The sequence below is a fragment of the Hemicordylus capensis genome, chromosome 1 (assembly GCF_027244095.1).
Source record: "Hemicordylus capensis ecotype Gifberg chromosome 1, rHemCap1.1.pri, whole genome shotgun sequence".
NCBI classification, from domain to species: Eukaryota; Metazoa; Chordata; class Lepidosauria; order Squamata; family Cordylidae; genus Hemicordylus; species Hemicordylus capensis.
The window spans coordinates 100,326,132-100,341,384 of NC_069657.1; the positions used below are offsets into that span (position 1 = coordinate 100,326,132).

Consider the following 15,253-nt stretch of genomic DNA (forward strand, 5'->3'; position numbering starts at 1 on the left):
TATGGCAGCTTCCTATGTTCCTGCGTTCTAACACCTGCATCTTAAGTTGGACTCCTTTACCTGTACTAAGGGATTTGTACAGGAAGGGATCCCATGCTTGCATCCCCTACCCAAATGGACTTCTTCCCAGGGTACAACAAATAGCTTTTGTAATTTTCTGTACTATAAGAGTTTTTCATATGCAACTTATTGTGCTCTTTTAAAATAACCCTATTTCCTGTGGCCCAGATCACATTTCACAGCTCCCCAAACAAGCACCTCAGGAACATTCAGGGACAGCTGGTGACTCAAGACTGGGAGGGGTGATTTTTAAGAACTCAATCTTCCAGATAGGGTTGATCTGCATGACCATGTATATAGGCCCCATGTTGAGACACTAGGGGTGTGCACAGGCCACGGTTCGGCCCACAGTCCCAATGTGAACCAGTTTGGCTGAACCACAGACCATTCTAGCAGTTCAAGGTGGCGCTGGGGTGTGTGTGGCAAAAGTAAAAGCCTTACTCATGTGACCGCTACTCCAGGCAGCTTCCTGCAGCGGTGGCACAGTTCCATCACTCACCTGGCTGCATGTGCAGAGGCCATTTGCATGGTCAGCAATACTATGTTGACCATGGAAATTACCTCCGCACATGCACAGAGGCCAAGTGAGTGACTGAGCCACGCACAGGCTGCTGGGGGGAGCGTTGCCACATCAGGAAGCTGCCTGGAGTGGCGGTCATGCAGGTAAGGACCTGCGGCTTTACTTTTAAAGGTGCTGCTTGCTCCCCCACCCCCCGGCAGCGCCTCCTCAAACCACTGGACTGGTCTGCAGTCCATGCATGCCCCTATAAGACACTAGTTCTCACCCACACAAACCTTTGCATGAGTGGAGTGCAGCTGTGGCCCCGCCTCACTCTCAAGGCAATCTGTAAACTGTCCCCATTTTGCTGATAATTAAGACATTTTCACCTTTTACTGTTTTGTTTTCCTAGCCATGGATGCCTGCAGAACCTAGCAGACTTCTTTCAGTGTAGCTGCTTTGGCCTGTTCAAGCCTAGTCTTGTTGACTGGACTAAGCAGTACACACTAACATTTCATTCACCGACAGAAAGAAACATCCATCCTGTGTGAAGAAAACCTGAACCAAATCCTTGGGATTCAGCTGGAAGTTTAAATATAGATATTTGGTATATTGTACAGTTTAGAGATTACTCTGAAATTTCCTCTGTTGTATTTGTATATAACTATACTTGGAATAAAGTAATGTTTACATGAATAAACTATAGCAAACTGTGTAATGCAATGACAGCTATGGGTCATACATGCAATTTTAAAATACTTTACTTAGAAAGGAAATACAACTGTGAATGTCACTTCAGATTGTTGATAGGATGTTTTTTATAAAGCAACCTGGAAATCCTATGCAGCATTGTTCATATGTGTATCTATTGAAATTGCACTTGGTGATTAAGGGAAATAAAATGTTTGGAAACTTCACAATATTTTGTATATGAAATTTGACTTGTAACTTCTAATAACTTATCTCTAACATGTAAATCTGTATATAAGGACTTCTTAGACTTAATGTATTCATGCTCACCTTTATTAAATTAGAACTTTTTATTTACAGGTGTAATTACTGGCTCCTAAGAAATATTTATTGTATTTAATTATCAAATAGCTATTCCAGAGGCCCTAATATACCCAATTTTAACTATTATTTCTCTCAATTGTGCTAATGCACTTAAACAGGTGGCAATGTCTGAATATGGTCATGAGTGGTCAAAATGATACTGACATTTGCAGAACTCTTCAGACTGCAAGTTGGCATTTGTATAAAGTACTCTGACATCCAGACTAAGTTTCAGTGGGACTAATTTCAGTAAAGGTAAAGGAATGCCATCAAGTCAGTGTCGACCCACTGAAATTAATGGAACAACTTAGAAATGACCAACTTGCCTAATTTCAGTGGGACAACTCATGAATGATTTGGTCTGGATGTAAGCCTCTACCTTTTTAAGGTTGAAGAGATTAACAACTCTGTTACATGCAGTTGTAAACTGATGCAAGTCACATTTCACAGTGGGCTTGACACACAGCAAGAGTGCATCCTGCTGTGAGGTTCCTGCCAGAGCAGAACAAGGTGACATTGACAAAAAGCAGGTCAAGATTAGTAAACAAAGTACAGGGATTATATATTTATTTATTCAATTTCTATACCGCCCTTCCAAAAATGGCTCAGGGTGGTTTACACAGAGAAATAATAAATATATAAGACGGTGCCCTGTCCCCAAAGGGCTCACAATCTAAAAAGAAACATAAGATGGACACCAGCAACAGTCACTGGAGGTACTGTGCTGGCGGTGGGTAGGGCCAGTTACTCTCCCCCTGCTAAATAAAGAGAATCACCACGTTAAAAGGTGCCTCTTTGCCAAGTTAGCAGGGGCTTACGGTTAGATGTTTGAGTGTCAGTAAGGTAAAATAAACTAGAATACTTGCAGGTATATTTTATGTAATACTGGCTTTAATTATCTAGCACACAATACACATTTGCTTTAGAGCAAAAAAACCCCCAAAACTTAACAGCATATGCAGTTTATTGTAAGTTCAAAAAGAAACAGTATCCATGATCTGACAATATTTGTGTTCTCTTGTATTCCTGCCAGTTTTTCCATACTATACATCCGTTCTTTTAGGAGAAGATGGTGTTGAGATTAGATTATACTACTAAACATTACAATGCTGATTTAGTAACCATTTTCACTTAAGAGGTAGACAGACAGAGCTGTGGAGTCACAACAGAGACCACTAAAAGAAATGATCAGAAATCCAAGAGGCAAATAATACTTTCCATACCCACAATTACAAGTTATGTCTCACTGTTCAGTGGTATTCTTGTTATACTTGCTTGGGGACAGAACAATTCCCTTCACACTCCCAGCTCAACCAGGTAGGGACAACAGGATTTTGAGATGATCAGAGCAAAAACATTCTCTGCTGAAATATTTCAAGAAAATGTACCTCACAAGTGGACTTTCCTATGGTAGTTGGAATACTATGATGATGTGATTATTAGCAACTACTCTGACAAATTATAGCCAAATGCCTTTGTTTCCATGACATGACACCCTCCATGACATGTTTCCATGACATGACGAACCTCCCCTATTGGGGTCAAGGGTACCCCGATATGTCAATACCAGCAACACACATTCAAAATTCCATTTGTTTAAAAGTTAAGCAGAATGTACAATAGAGGTCAGGTTCTGCCTAGTTTCATCAGGATAAAAACAGTCACCTTGGGTTATGCTCCATACACAGTCATCTCCGAGAAACAGTAACAAGAGCTACTAGGTTCCTGTTTTAAAACAAATAGCAATTTGAAATTATTTGAGAGCAGTTTAGACCTAAGTGGTTAGACTAGTGTGTGTATTCAGAAATTAAATGTTTTCCTACTTCTACCCATCAAGAAATGCTTTCCTGCACTGCGAACTATACAACTTATAAGAATGTAGCTCATTTTTTTCAGTGAGATGAAAGTATTAATGCCATCTATTTAACCATGTGTTACTCTTTGTACAAGGCTATGTAGGGGATATCTTACTCCACCTTTTCAACTTGAGTGAGGCCACCAAATCCAATTCCTTTAGGGCCAAAATTCTTTGCATAGCACACTGTGAGAGAGAGAGAGAGAGTGAGTCTGACAACAGCTAAAAATGTTAAATTGCCATTTTTCTTGTTTTTCCTTAGAAGGGAACTTGAGTGAGGATCCCCTCTGCCAACTTCTATGCTCCCCTATCCTCCCTCTTTCCCATCTATGAAGGAACAGAGCTAGTACCATAGTAGCAACAAGGTGCTCCTTCCTAGAAGCATCTTCCCTACAAAACAGCTAGTATGTTAGTTTAGTAGAAGAGTGGCATCTAGTTTCATTGTTCCCACTTCCTCCCCTGCCACCACCAAAAAATCCACTCAGAAGTTACACCACTGGTCATTTGGCAAAACAAATATATCCTTGGATTCTGGATGTAGATAGGATATAGGGTAGGACTGACATAAATGTTTATAGTGGCTCACATATTTCAATGCATGTTCAAACAACATGCAGTTGCACAAGTGTGCTCTTGCATACATGCAAAGATTGCAGAAACATGATTGCACAAACATTGTTTCCAATGGCCATACTATCATGTATAACACTTGCACAATTTTTGCCTTTACACAAGAGCAGAGGCGTAACTATAGGGGGGGCAGGGGGGGCACGTGCCCCGGGCGCCATCTTTTCTGGTCACATGGGGGGCGCCACCATGACAAAAAATATATTTTTTTAATTTTTTTTAAAAAAAATTGTCAATACAAATGTTTCCTGCTCAGTGCAGCAGCGCTGCAGCAGTCAAGGGAGCGCGTCGGCACCCCCTCCCCCATAAGCGGTCCCTTCCGCGCCGCCTGCGCCCCCCCCCATTGCTTTGCTGGCACATGGTGGCCAGTCAGTGGCCTGGCTTGGCAGCGGCACTTGTGAGGAAAAACCTAAGTATAATGTAGTATGTTGGGGGGCGGGGGGGCGCCATTTCAGTACTTGCCCCGGGCGCCGTTTTCCCTAGTTACGCCTCTGCACAAGAGCATGCCTGTTACAACATGCACAAAGGTTTGCACAGTATGTGAGCCAGTGTACTTATACAACAAAATTTACTAGTATTAGAAAAAGATGTTACACAGCAGACTTGCAAACATATACCTTTTTAAAAAACATCAACTGAAAAGTATAAGAACAGCCCTGCTGGATCAAGCCCAAGGCTTATCTAGTCTAGCATATTGTTTCCTGCAGTGACCCACCAGATGCCTCTGAGAAGCTCACAGGCAAGAGGTGAGGGCATGCCTTTTCTTCTACTAATGCTCCAAGCAAATTTGGAAACTGCAACCAGGAACAGAAGAGCAGCAAAAACCACATCTCAGAATCCTCCCCCCACCCTTGCTACTTCCCATCCATGGACTCTCCACAGGGAGTAAAGCAGCTTGGAGGTTTCTGATTTTGAGAGAGCAAAGGTTTCTTCCTTCCTTTTGTTCACACTGACAACCTTCCTCCACTGCTTTTCAGTAACCAGCAAGCCAAACTGGCAGGCATATGTTCACTGGTTTCCAGTATAATGTCTAATTCTGACTGTGTTTGAGGAAATTTAGTATCAGTTCAGCATCTAGTTCTTAGACCCAATCCACACATTCATTTTCCACTTTGTAAATCAACTCTGGGACATATCATAGGGAGAGAGAGATTGTGTAATATGCAGACATGCTTTCAGTAATCCCCATAACTCGAAAGAGTATTTTCTCTAACGAGAAATTGTTGCAAAAGTTTGCCTTGTACTATGGGTTCACTCAGCAGGAAAAACTATTACTCTGCAAATTGCCCCTGTGACTACACTTGTCCAAGAATATATGATATTCCTCATGTCAACGCTAACTGAAGATTAAATAAAATAATCGGCTGGAACCAGAAAGATTGCTGCATGCTTTGTCGTGACTATCCTCAGCAAGATATTCCTGGATAAAAATTACTGCTGGGCTCTTCTGGGCTCCCTTAAGGGAGTGTGGGCTGACTTCTGAGCCTTGGGTACTTAAAGCTTGTGTGGGCATAAAAGTGTGTCTTGGCTCAATTTTTTTTTAACAGAATATCAGACTATATCCTATTTGTTAGTAGTATTTAAAACAAACTTAACTCTTAACAAATGCAACTTTAAAATTCTAATCTGCCTACTCATGAAAGTTTCCCTGCCCCAGGACCACATCATTGATGAAGGGAGTGTAGTGGAGAACATAATATCACTACACAGGTAAATTCTAATGGTGACATTGGGTTGTGGGGGGAATTGGATAGACAACTGCTTTCTGCAGCAGCCACATATTTAGCATCCTATTTACTTTAGCCCTCAACGAGCAATAATGTGATCTGTAGGCATTAGCATAGATTGATGGATTCAGATGTGGGTACCATCCAGACTAAGTCCCATTTAAATTCATGGGACTTAGTCATGACTAACTTATCTCATTGATTTAAATGGTGTTTAGTTCCAATTAACTAGTCTGGATGCTAGCGTGGTGTAGTGGTTAGAGTGCTGGACTAGGACTGGGGAGACCCGAGTTCAAATCCCCATTCAGCCATGATACTTGCTGGGTGACTCTGGGCCAGTCACTTCTCTCTCAGCCTAACCTACTTCACAGGGTTGTTGTGAGGAGAAACCTAAGTATGTAGTACACAGCTCTGGGCTCCTTGGAGGAAGAGCGAGATATAAAATGTAATGATAATAAATAATAATAATGCTGCCCAGTATTTCCCCCTCACTTGGAGGAAGAGCGGGATATAAAAGGTCATAATAATGATGATGATGATGCCCAGTATTTCCCCCTCACTGACAGATAGCTTTTCTAGTCAGTGGCTCATGTTCCAAATAATTTTGCATGTGCTGAAATATCTATATATATAATTCTCTAAGGCATATCCATGACTAATCCTGTGTGGCACCCCTCGTGAGAGTTCACAAGCAGAAGCACCGTGGTGATTGGGCAGTGGAGATTCCATATGCAGATAGGGGGAGGAGCCTATGGCAGTGGGGATTGGGCAGTGGGGATTCCATATTATTTATTTATTTTTATTTATTCGATTTCTGTACCACCCTTCCAAAAATGGTTTACACTGCGAAATAATAAAAAAAATAGGAGCATCCCTATCTGCCCTGATGCCCTGATGCCTGTGGGGAGGAGCAGGAGCGGGTCTTGGGTGAGGGTGGGGAGGTACCTGGGGATAGGAGGCTGCAGCTTGGCCAACAGGCGCCAGCAACACTGCAGCCCTGACCAAGAGGGGTGAGGGGGATGGAAGCAACTGGATGGAGGAGGAGAAGCAGGAGTGCGGCTCAGGTTTGAGAGATGTCTGAGGTGAGGAGGCTGTGGCAGGGCGTGATGAGAGCAATCAAGTACTAGCGCGCAGATGCTCTGCACAGATTAATAGCAATAGCAATAGCACTTACATTTATATACCGCTCTATGGCCGGAGCTCTCTAAGCGGTTTACAATGATTTAGCATATTGCCCCCAACATTCTGGGTACTCATTTTACCGACCTCGGAAGGATGGAAGGCTGAGTCAACCTTGAGCCCCTGGTCAGGATCGAACTTGTAACCTTCTGGTTACAGGGTGGCAGTTTTACCACTGCGCCACCAGGGGCTCCTTAAGCTAGTATTTCATTATTGTGCAACAAAGGTGACACAGTTTTGCCAGTTTCCCCTTTCCTCTGCAGCCACTGTGCTTCCTGAGGCTTGTGGGATCCTTATGGACATGTTTTTGGGAAACATGGAATGGGAGGTCGGCAAAAATTGCCCCTCCTCCATTACACACCTGAAACATTTTCCAGTACATGCAGTATTAGTAGTGTTGCTGTCAGACAGAATGGTAGGAACCACTCACTGGAACCAACTCCTCAGTGTTGATCACTTTGTTACACAAGGCCAAGGTAGATTTTTTAGTTTGTCTAATGACTGATGGCTGCAGCCTCTATGACTCATTGTGACCTCTCAGACACTTGAGTTGCATTGGATTCTCAGTCTTTGGAGGGGAAAATTCTGCTCTGCATCCGACGCAAGTGTTCAAGGGATCCTCCTTAAAGCTGAATTATATTTTAGCTGCTGTACACACTTACCTTTACAGTAAATCTCTCCATCTTTGTCTGTAACATTTGTAGATTCTAAACTTTTTCCACAAAAAGCACACCGGAAGCAAGTCTTGTGCCAAGGCTGAAGAACAAAGCAAAAAGGCACTTAAAAATCATAGCACAGCTTTATATTTCCACTTCAAGATCTGTCTCCACTGGTGGATAAAAAGAATGCTTAATTGGGGACCTCATGTGCACAAGCCGCAATGGCTGACCCAAAGTGCAGCAGTATGGAGCAACCCATCCAGGGGCTGCTGCAGACTTGTAAGGTAGGCTTGATGGGGTAGAAAACGGGGGGTTGCACAAAGAACGCTACTGCTGTTTTCTGCTGTTGTGAATGGAAGAAACTGCGGCAGAGCTGCTTGCTAAACTTCCCATTCTCTACTGTGTTTAGGCTGCTTTATGAGCCCACAGCAGCCGGATGAAGTGCGCAGCGACTCCATTCTGCAGTACATCATGTCAGCCAAAGGATTTAACACCCCGCATGACATAAGGAAGAGGCACTATTAGAGGATTCTGTACACTGGAGTTGGTGCTACCAGCTCTTCCCAATGTTGATGGATGCAGATCAGAATCAGGGTCCTAGAAGCACAACTTGGCCAAAGACAACCACTTTTATTTCGCCATGAAAGTTAAGCATATAAAATTAATAGGACGGAAATGTGCTTTTAATGTTGCCAGGGATATGTTAATGGCTTGAGAACACAAAGTCACTGACACTCTTGTTGTTAATACCTTTCCGGTATGGAGCAAGATATGCCTTGGTTTTTGCACTTGCCCTTCTTTTATGATGCAACAGCATTTTATGAGATTAGTCAGGTTGGGTTTGTTGGGTTGTTTTTTTTTACCTTTCCTCCTCCCATTATCTTCTCTGCAGCATATACTGACTTGCCACAACGTGGGCATTTTTCTACATCACCAAACTTTTTGGCAAACTTTGAAGGGTTGGTAGGTGTAGAAGGACGAGCCGGTTTCGGTGACCTGATGGCAAAAATGTGCAGAACGTATTAGGAACATAGGAAGGTGTCATATACGAAGTCAGACCATTGGTCTATCTAGCTCAGTATTGTCTACTACACAGACTGGCAGAGGCTTCTCCAAGGTTGCAGGCAGGAGCCTCTCTCAAGCCTATCTTGGAGAAGCCAAAGAGGGAACTTGAAACCTTCTGCTCTTCCCAGAGCAGCTCTATCCCCTGAGGGGAATATCTTATAGTGCTCACATGTGGTCTCCCATTCAAATGCAACCAGGGCAGACCCTGCTTAGCTTGGGGGGACAAGTCATGCTTGCTACTACAAGACCAGCTCTTCTAAATAGTTGACTTCTCAGGTGACTAAACTAAGCAGTTTCTGATACAAACAAGATTTTTAGCACTATGTGTATGTCATGGCATCTAAAATGAAATAAGCATCCCTCCAATATAACTGCTTTATGGAGAGAGAGGGGGGGGCATTCGGCAATATTTAGCAGAGTATTATAACTAGAACAGCTGGCACAGTCATGCTTCTTTCAACTGATACATGGCCAAATGATTCACTGTGTACCAATGATACCCGATGAACTCTGGGAGCTGAAATTTCTCTGAATCTGGGATAAGGATCTCTAATTCCAAACAACAACAAAAGAGTTTTTGAGTTTTGCAGAACTTCTCTTCATCAGGATGGTCAAAAAGAATAGACAAGTTCACACCTTCCTACAGAAGAATTAAAATAATCCCCTGCTAACCCTGGTTTCATACAGGGCAGACACCACTAATGTCGAATCCCCACTTTGCCTATATATGCATACAGTAAAAGCATAGGGAATCCACCCCTTTGTAACTCTGATTGGATGTATGTCAATACAATAGACAAGGAATGTAGCTATAGTAATAAGAATTAGCTACAGCCAAAAGCAGTTTTAGGCCCCATGTCATATAAATATACCAGCCCACATAATGCACATTGTTACATCTCCATAATGCAGCGCTCTGGGGCTGTTGCAAAGTCTAAACACAGGGCAACCCTGATGCTGGTCAGAATGGGTGTTTGCCCTAGCAGTGCTCCACAGTTTTCCACACTGTCACAAATGGGAGAAACTGTGGAGCACTACTTGGATTTCCACCCATTCTGACCAGCATCAGGGCTGCCTTCCAGCTCTGCAGCAGCCCCAAGGCAAAGCATTTGGGAGGTACATGTTGTCAACTGTACATGTTGTCAAACGAGTCTCAAATAGCTAAAAAGGCTGCGTGATGCATTCTGAGGCAAAGGCAATGGATTCAATCCCTGCATTCTTATTCTTCTTCCTTTCATCACTGCAAGTAGTTCATAGTGGCCTTCAAAAAACTGACCCTGTATCAAGGTCAGACAGTGAAGTGGGGAGAAGATGACTAAAAATCTCTCTTTTTCAAACCGTGCCCAGCTTAGAGCTTTTCTGTGTTATCTTTACATCACTTCTGGAGTGACCTTTACATTCCTCAATTACCAGACTCCAAACATGTGATTCACAAATCAGAATTTCCTGGCATGGATACCTCTCTAGCACATGATTATAGAGAAATGCCTCCTCTAAGCCCATCTCTGTTAGGAGAGAGAAGGTAAAAGAGAGTAAGGGCTTGATGTTCAGTGTTGCAGGCTGAGTTGCCTCATCTATGCTGCAATTACCTGCAGGCAGAGATTACTCCCTTGATACTAGTTTAAAACTCCCAATGCTGCCCACCCTGCCCTGCTGTGTGACCCTGCACTCTGCTGCCAATCTAACTCAGCTGCAGACCTAGCAGCCATATGGGGGGCCCCACGCATGAAGGAAGATCCTTGGGGTCGGACTTTGACCCAAAAGTCCATTCGTAACATTGTCACTGTGTCCAAGGTTATGCCTTGGACACAGTGTTATCAAAGTTATGCCTTGATAAGCTCCCATTTATTCAGTGAAGGGAATCATAAATGCACAAAGAAATGTGCATGCATAAAACTAGATTGAAATGTCTGGGACAGCCCTGGAACAAATGGGGCTCCAGGACTGTCTTCATTGACAGTCCTGTACCATAAAACCAGGTATGACCATTATGTACCATTGCATAATGTGCTTACCTGGACATAAGTCCTACCGATTTCCAGGTATGCCTGCTTAGGGCCTCATTGGGAAATAATTATTTCAACAAGGGATGGTAACCTCTCTAGAATTAACAGAATTCACCACCACCAGAACTGTAGAATGCTACAATCCTTATTCTTACTTCATTACAGTTGTCATATTTTATCCTATACCTTTATATTAAAATGAACCTAGCACTTTTCATGAAATCCCACCTTTAGCTACTCAAAGCAAATTTTCTGACTACAGGCCTGCCTTCCCCTAGAGAGAAAAGCAGGGGCCGGGGGGGGGGGGGAGCAGCACATTGCATTGTGACTATCCTAGTACTAATAACATCTCCGTACAATGAGTCTGCTTTCATCATTGTACTGAGTGCACATCCCTTTGATTGCGCCACTCTTAATGAGTTACAATTGCTCTGAATTTTCTAGGCCTGTGGCGATATGTAAAGCAAGAGCTCTTTTTGTAGCAAAATTGCCCACTGGAATAAGAACTAATTTTAAAGAAACACTCCGCAGAGGCTGAGCATCATTAAAATTGGCAATAATGATTAGATCTATTGAAGAAAACAGTCCCCAGAAAAGTCTATCCCACTGCTTCCCACATGTGTTGTTATGGAAACTGAGCAAAGTGTCTTGAAGCAATGGAAACCATAATTATCAGTGAGCTTTATCATTTTGCCTGGTCTTTATAAAAGTATTGCCAGACTAGGGCCTTGGGATTTTTCATAATGGACCAAAATGGTGACCTAGGATTTTTTCGATATAATTCTCAGGCAAGGACTTCACTCACTGCTGCAGATCCAGCCCGAGATGCTCTCCAGTGTCTGTGCTGAGGCAGCCTGCACCTTGTCCATAGCCAATTCCTTTGGGACCATATTTCCGCCCATAGCAGGTTTTGCAGTAGATTTCCGATTCATGAGCTGCTACTGTTGTACTGTCCAGAGCTTTTCGGCAAGCCACTGGAAAGAAACAAAAGGCATGCATGAGCATTTTATCAGCAGACATGCACCTGCATATTACTTGGTAATTAACAGGGAAATGTCCAGTTGGCTTGTGAGCTTGTATCCAGGCATTCTTCCTATAAAGAAGGGTGTCAGGGCTCAGATCCACTTGGAAGCTCCTCCCTTTATCCCTCTGACATGGAAATCTGCCTCTTGATCTTATATGTGTTCTGCATCTACCCCATAGAGAGTGAAATGCACTCTGTACATTCTCAGACACACTCCCAAACCTTTGTTACTTCCCATATTCCGGGATCAGGACCTGGCTCTGTAAACAGATTCTGTGGCCGAGGTGCAAGAGCTGGGATAGCAGCACTGTATCAGAGACTGACTTGGGAAGTTCTTGATTCAAATCTCACCTCTGCTACAAACTCGTGAGGTAATCTTTCAGTCTTCCCCACTCAAACTCATGGCTAATACTGGTCAAATTTACACAGCTACCATAAGGATTACTGCAAGGATTCTTATCCTTTTTGCAGCTACAGACCACCCCCCCTCCCCCAGATCCTGATTATCCATGGATTCCCCACTTCTTTCATATACTTGTTAACATCCAGGTTAAGGAAGTGGCGATGATCACACAGGGGGAGGCAAATTCTGATTCTTCCCCCAGAAGCACTCTGTGCCATACCAAAAAAAAAATATATATATATATAGTCACACAGCCCTCAGGGACATATTTTAGTGTGGCAGAAGGCACTTCCAGGGGAAGGAGAGGTTGTCAGACTTTGACACCCAAACATCCACACCATGTTGTGTATATTGGGAAGCTGCTTCTTCTCACATAGCACCTTAATCTGGATATTAGCTAATGACCTACCCCATGGGACCCAGCAGAGGCGCTCTTACCCCTGGACTTAGGGGCTGAAGTCCAGGACTTCCACAGTCCTTGGGGCCCCCAAATCCTCTTTAGTCTGTCCTGGATGGTGTAGCCACCCGGCCGAGCATGATGATGCTTAATTTGCGGGTGGCGGGGGGGAGGCATCCAAAGGCCTTTAGGTCCAGGCTCCAAAATTACCTAGGGGCACCTCTGAGACCCAGGTTAAGAGACCCTGGATTTCTTAGATTTTCCACAGAAGTACTTTGAATACTCATAAATGAGCCCCTGCTTTGCAGTGGTTCTGCTCCTACCTCACAGGCAGATTCCAGATTGTGTTTGTTGGAGACTGTTTTTCCTCAGAATCTGAACTTTTGGATGGTGTCCCTCAGGGCTCCATACTATCTCAGATGTTGTTTAACATCTACATGAAAACGCTGGGAGACATCATCAGGAGATTTGGTGCAGGATGTTATCAGTATGCTGATGACACCCAAATCTATTTCTCCATGTTAGCATCATCAGGAGAAGGCATAACCTCCCTAAATGCCTGCCTTCAGGCAGTAATGGGTTGGATGAGGGATAACAAGCTGAGGCTGAATCCAAATAAGATGGAGGTATTTATTATGTGGGGTTGGAACTCGGGAGACGATTTTGATCTGCTGGTTCTGGATGTGGTCATGCTCCCCTGGAAGGAACAGGTATGTAGTCTGGGGTTGCTTCTGGATCCAAACCTCTCCCTGGTGTCCCAGGTTGAGGTGGTGGCCAGAGGTGCTTTTTATCAGCTGATACACCAGCTGCATCCCTTTCTTGAGATGAACGACCTCAAAATGGTGGTACATATGCTGGTAACCTCTAGGCTGGATTACTGCAATGCGCTCTATGTGGGGCTGCCTTTGTAAGTAGTCCGGAAACTGCAGTTGGTTCAAAATGCAGCGGCCAGGTTGGTCTCTCAGTCATCTAAGAGAGACCATATTACTCCTGTGCTGAAAGAACTACACTGGCTGCAGATATGTTCCTGAGCAAAATAAAAGATGTTGGTTATTATCTATAAAGCCCTAAACAGCTTAGGCCCTGGGTATTTAAGAGAACGTCTTCTTCACCATGAGCCCCATTGCCTGTTAAGATCATCTGAAGAGGTTTGTCTCCTGTTGATGCCAGCTCGTTTGGCGGCTACTCAGGAACAGGCCTTCTCCGTTGCTGCCCCTGGACTTTGGAATCCACTCCCTGTTAAAATAAGAGCCTCCCCATCTCTGGCAATTTTTAAAAGGGCACTAAAGACATATTTATTAACCCAGGCTTTTAATTAAGTTTATAGTTTTAATAATTTAATGTTGGGTTTGGAAATGATTTTAATGTTAATCATTTTAATGTTTAAATGATTTTAATTGTTTAATTGATTTAATATTTAAATATTTTTAGCTGTAAACTGCCCAGAGATGCAGGTTGTAGGCAGTATACAAATATGCTAGCTAGCTAAACAAACAAATAAATGCTACAAAGGATTAATTGGGATTTGATACAGATTGAAAATGTGCATTTCTAAGGGACATCTGGTACAGTTATAAGTAATTTTATAATTCCATAAGTGATGCTAACCTCTGTGGAATTAAAGGAAAGGAAAGGTTGTGCCATTGAGTCGGTGTCGACTCCTGGCGACCACAGAGCCATGTGGTTTTCTTGGTAGAATACAGGAGGAGCTTACCATTGCCTTCTCCTGCGCAGTATGAGATGATGCCTTTCAGCACCTTCCTATATCGCTGCTGCCCAATATAGGAATTTCCCATATTCTGGGGAAAACACCAGTGGGGATTTGAACCAACAGCCTCCTGCTCTCTAGGCAGGTTGCTTCCCTGCTGTGCCATTAGGTGGCTTCTGTGGAATTAAGAGAATGTAAATCATACCACCACCAGAATTGTAAAATACTCCAATTCTTACTTTGCTACAATTGTGGAAAATGCCACATTCTCTTTGGAGATGTCAGGTACAGAATTCATTGAAAACCATTGCAAATATTGCATTTGTCACCAGTATGTCCTAAAATTTGAAGAAATATATCTGGCTATTGAAGTGAGGGGGGGGGGACCTAACAAGATAATTAAAGCAAAAAGCTCATGTAAATTTGTGATGATGACCCTTCTCTGTTCTGCATTCTCATTTGTGAGAAAATAATTATGTGAGTGTTAAGGGACAATGGAAACTCCAGCGATAAAGTGCTTCTATTTCTGGCCCCTTTAGGACAAAGTATCTGTTTGCTGCAACAGATGGAGCAAAAGCCCTTGAAGTGCTATTGCTCAAACTGTTCCGAGATCTGTCAGCCTGCTAGCAGAGGCAGCTCAGCTGTCACTAAGTAATTTAGGGTTTACAAATTGTGATCCTGCCACATGTCTATCACAGATGTGTTTGACACAAAAGCCGAGAGGGAAGTGTAGTAGGTAAACAGCAAGCCACATATGAAAGAGTCTCTCTCAAGTCACTCATAGGGCAGATAATAATAGATAGTGGGGGGGGGGGCAGGAATTGTTCACTTTTCTGTCTGCAGGCAAGATAGAATGCTATGTTGTTTAGGTACTACAGGGAGGTACAGAATTGGAGGCAGGGGAAGAATGGAAGAATGGCAAATATTGTTTGATGTGCCAAGGTGAGCTAACGTGACAGATGTGCTGTCTGTACTCGTAAAGCTTTCAAAA

General features: G+C 43.2%; 2 protein-coding genes across 3 annotated transcripts in view; one reads left to right on the forward strand and one right to left on the reverse strand.

The window, feature by feature from the left end:
* ZDHHC13 (zinc finger DHHC-type palmitoyltransferase 13) overlaps positions 1 to 1,604 on the forward strand; it is a 47,818-nt gene extending 46,214 nt beyond the window's left edge. Inside the window, exon 17 of the mRNA XM_053284558.1 lies at positions 972 to 1,604. Coding sequence (XP_053140533.1) covers positions 972 to 1,110 — 139 coding nt within the window. The 3' untranslated portion in view covers positions 1,111 to 1,604. The remainder of the gene's footprint in view (positions 1 to 971) is intronic.
* CSRP3 (cysteine and glycine rich protein 3) overlaps positions 1 to 15,253 on the reverse strand; it is a 39,899-nt gene that overhangs the window by 9,938 nt on the left and 14,708 nt on the right. The window contains exons 3-6 of one of the 2 annotated variants that reach the window (XM_053284556.1): positions 11,536 to 11,704; positions 8,523 to 8,655; positions 7,663 to 7,756; positions 2,482 to 3,653 (exon numbers count right to left, since the gene is read on the reverse strand). In XM_053284556.1, the coding sequence (XP_053140531.1) occupies positions 3,580 to 3,653; positions 7,663 to 7,756; positions 8,523 to 8,655; positions 11,536 to 11,704 (470 nt within the window). In that variant the 3' untranslated portion in view covers positions 2,482 to 3,579. Of the gene's footprint in view, positions 1 to 2,481; positions 3,654 to 7,662; positions 7,757 to 8,522; positions 8,656 to 11,535; positions 11,705 to 15,253 lie in introns of those variants that run through there. The other variant, XM_053284557.1, reaches the window with a different exon arrangement.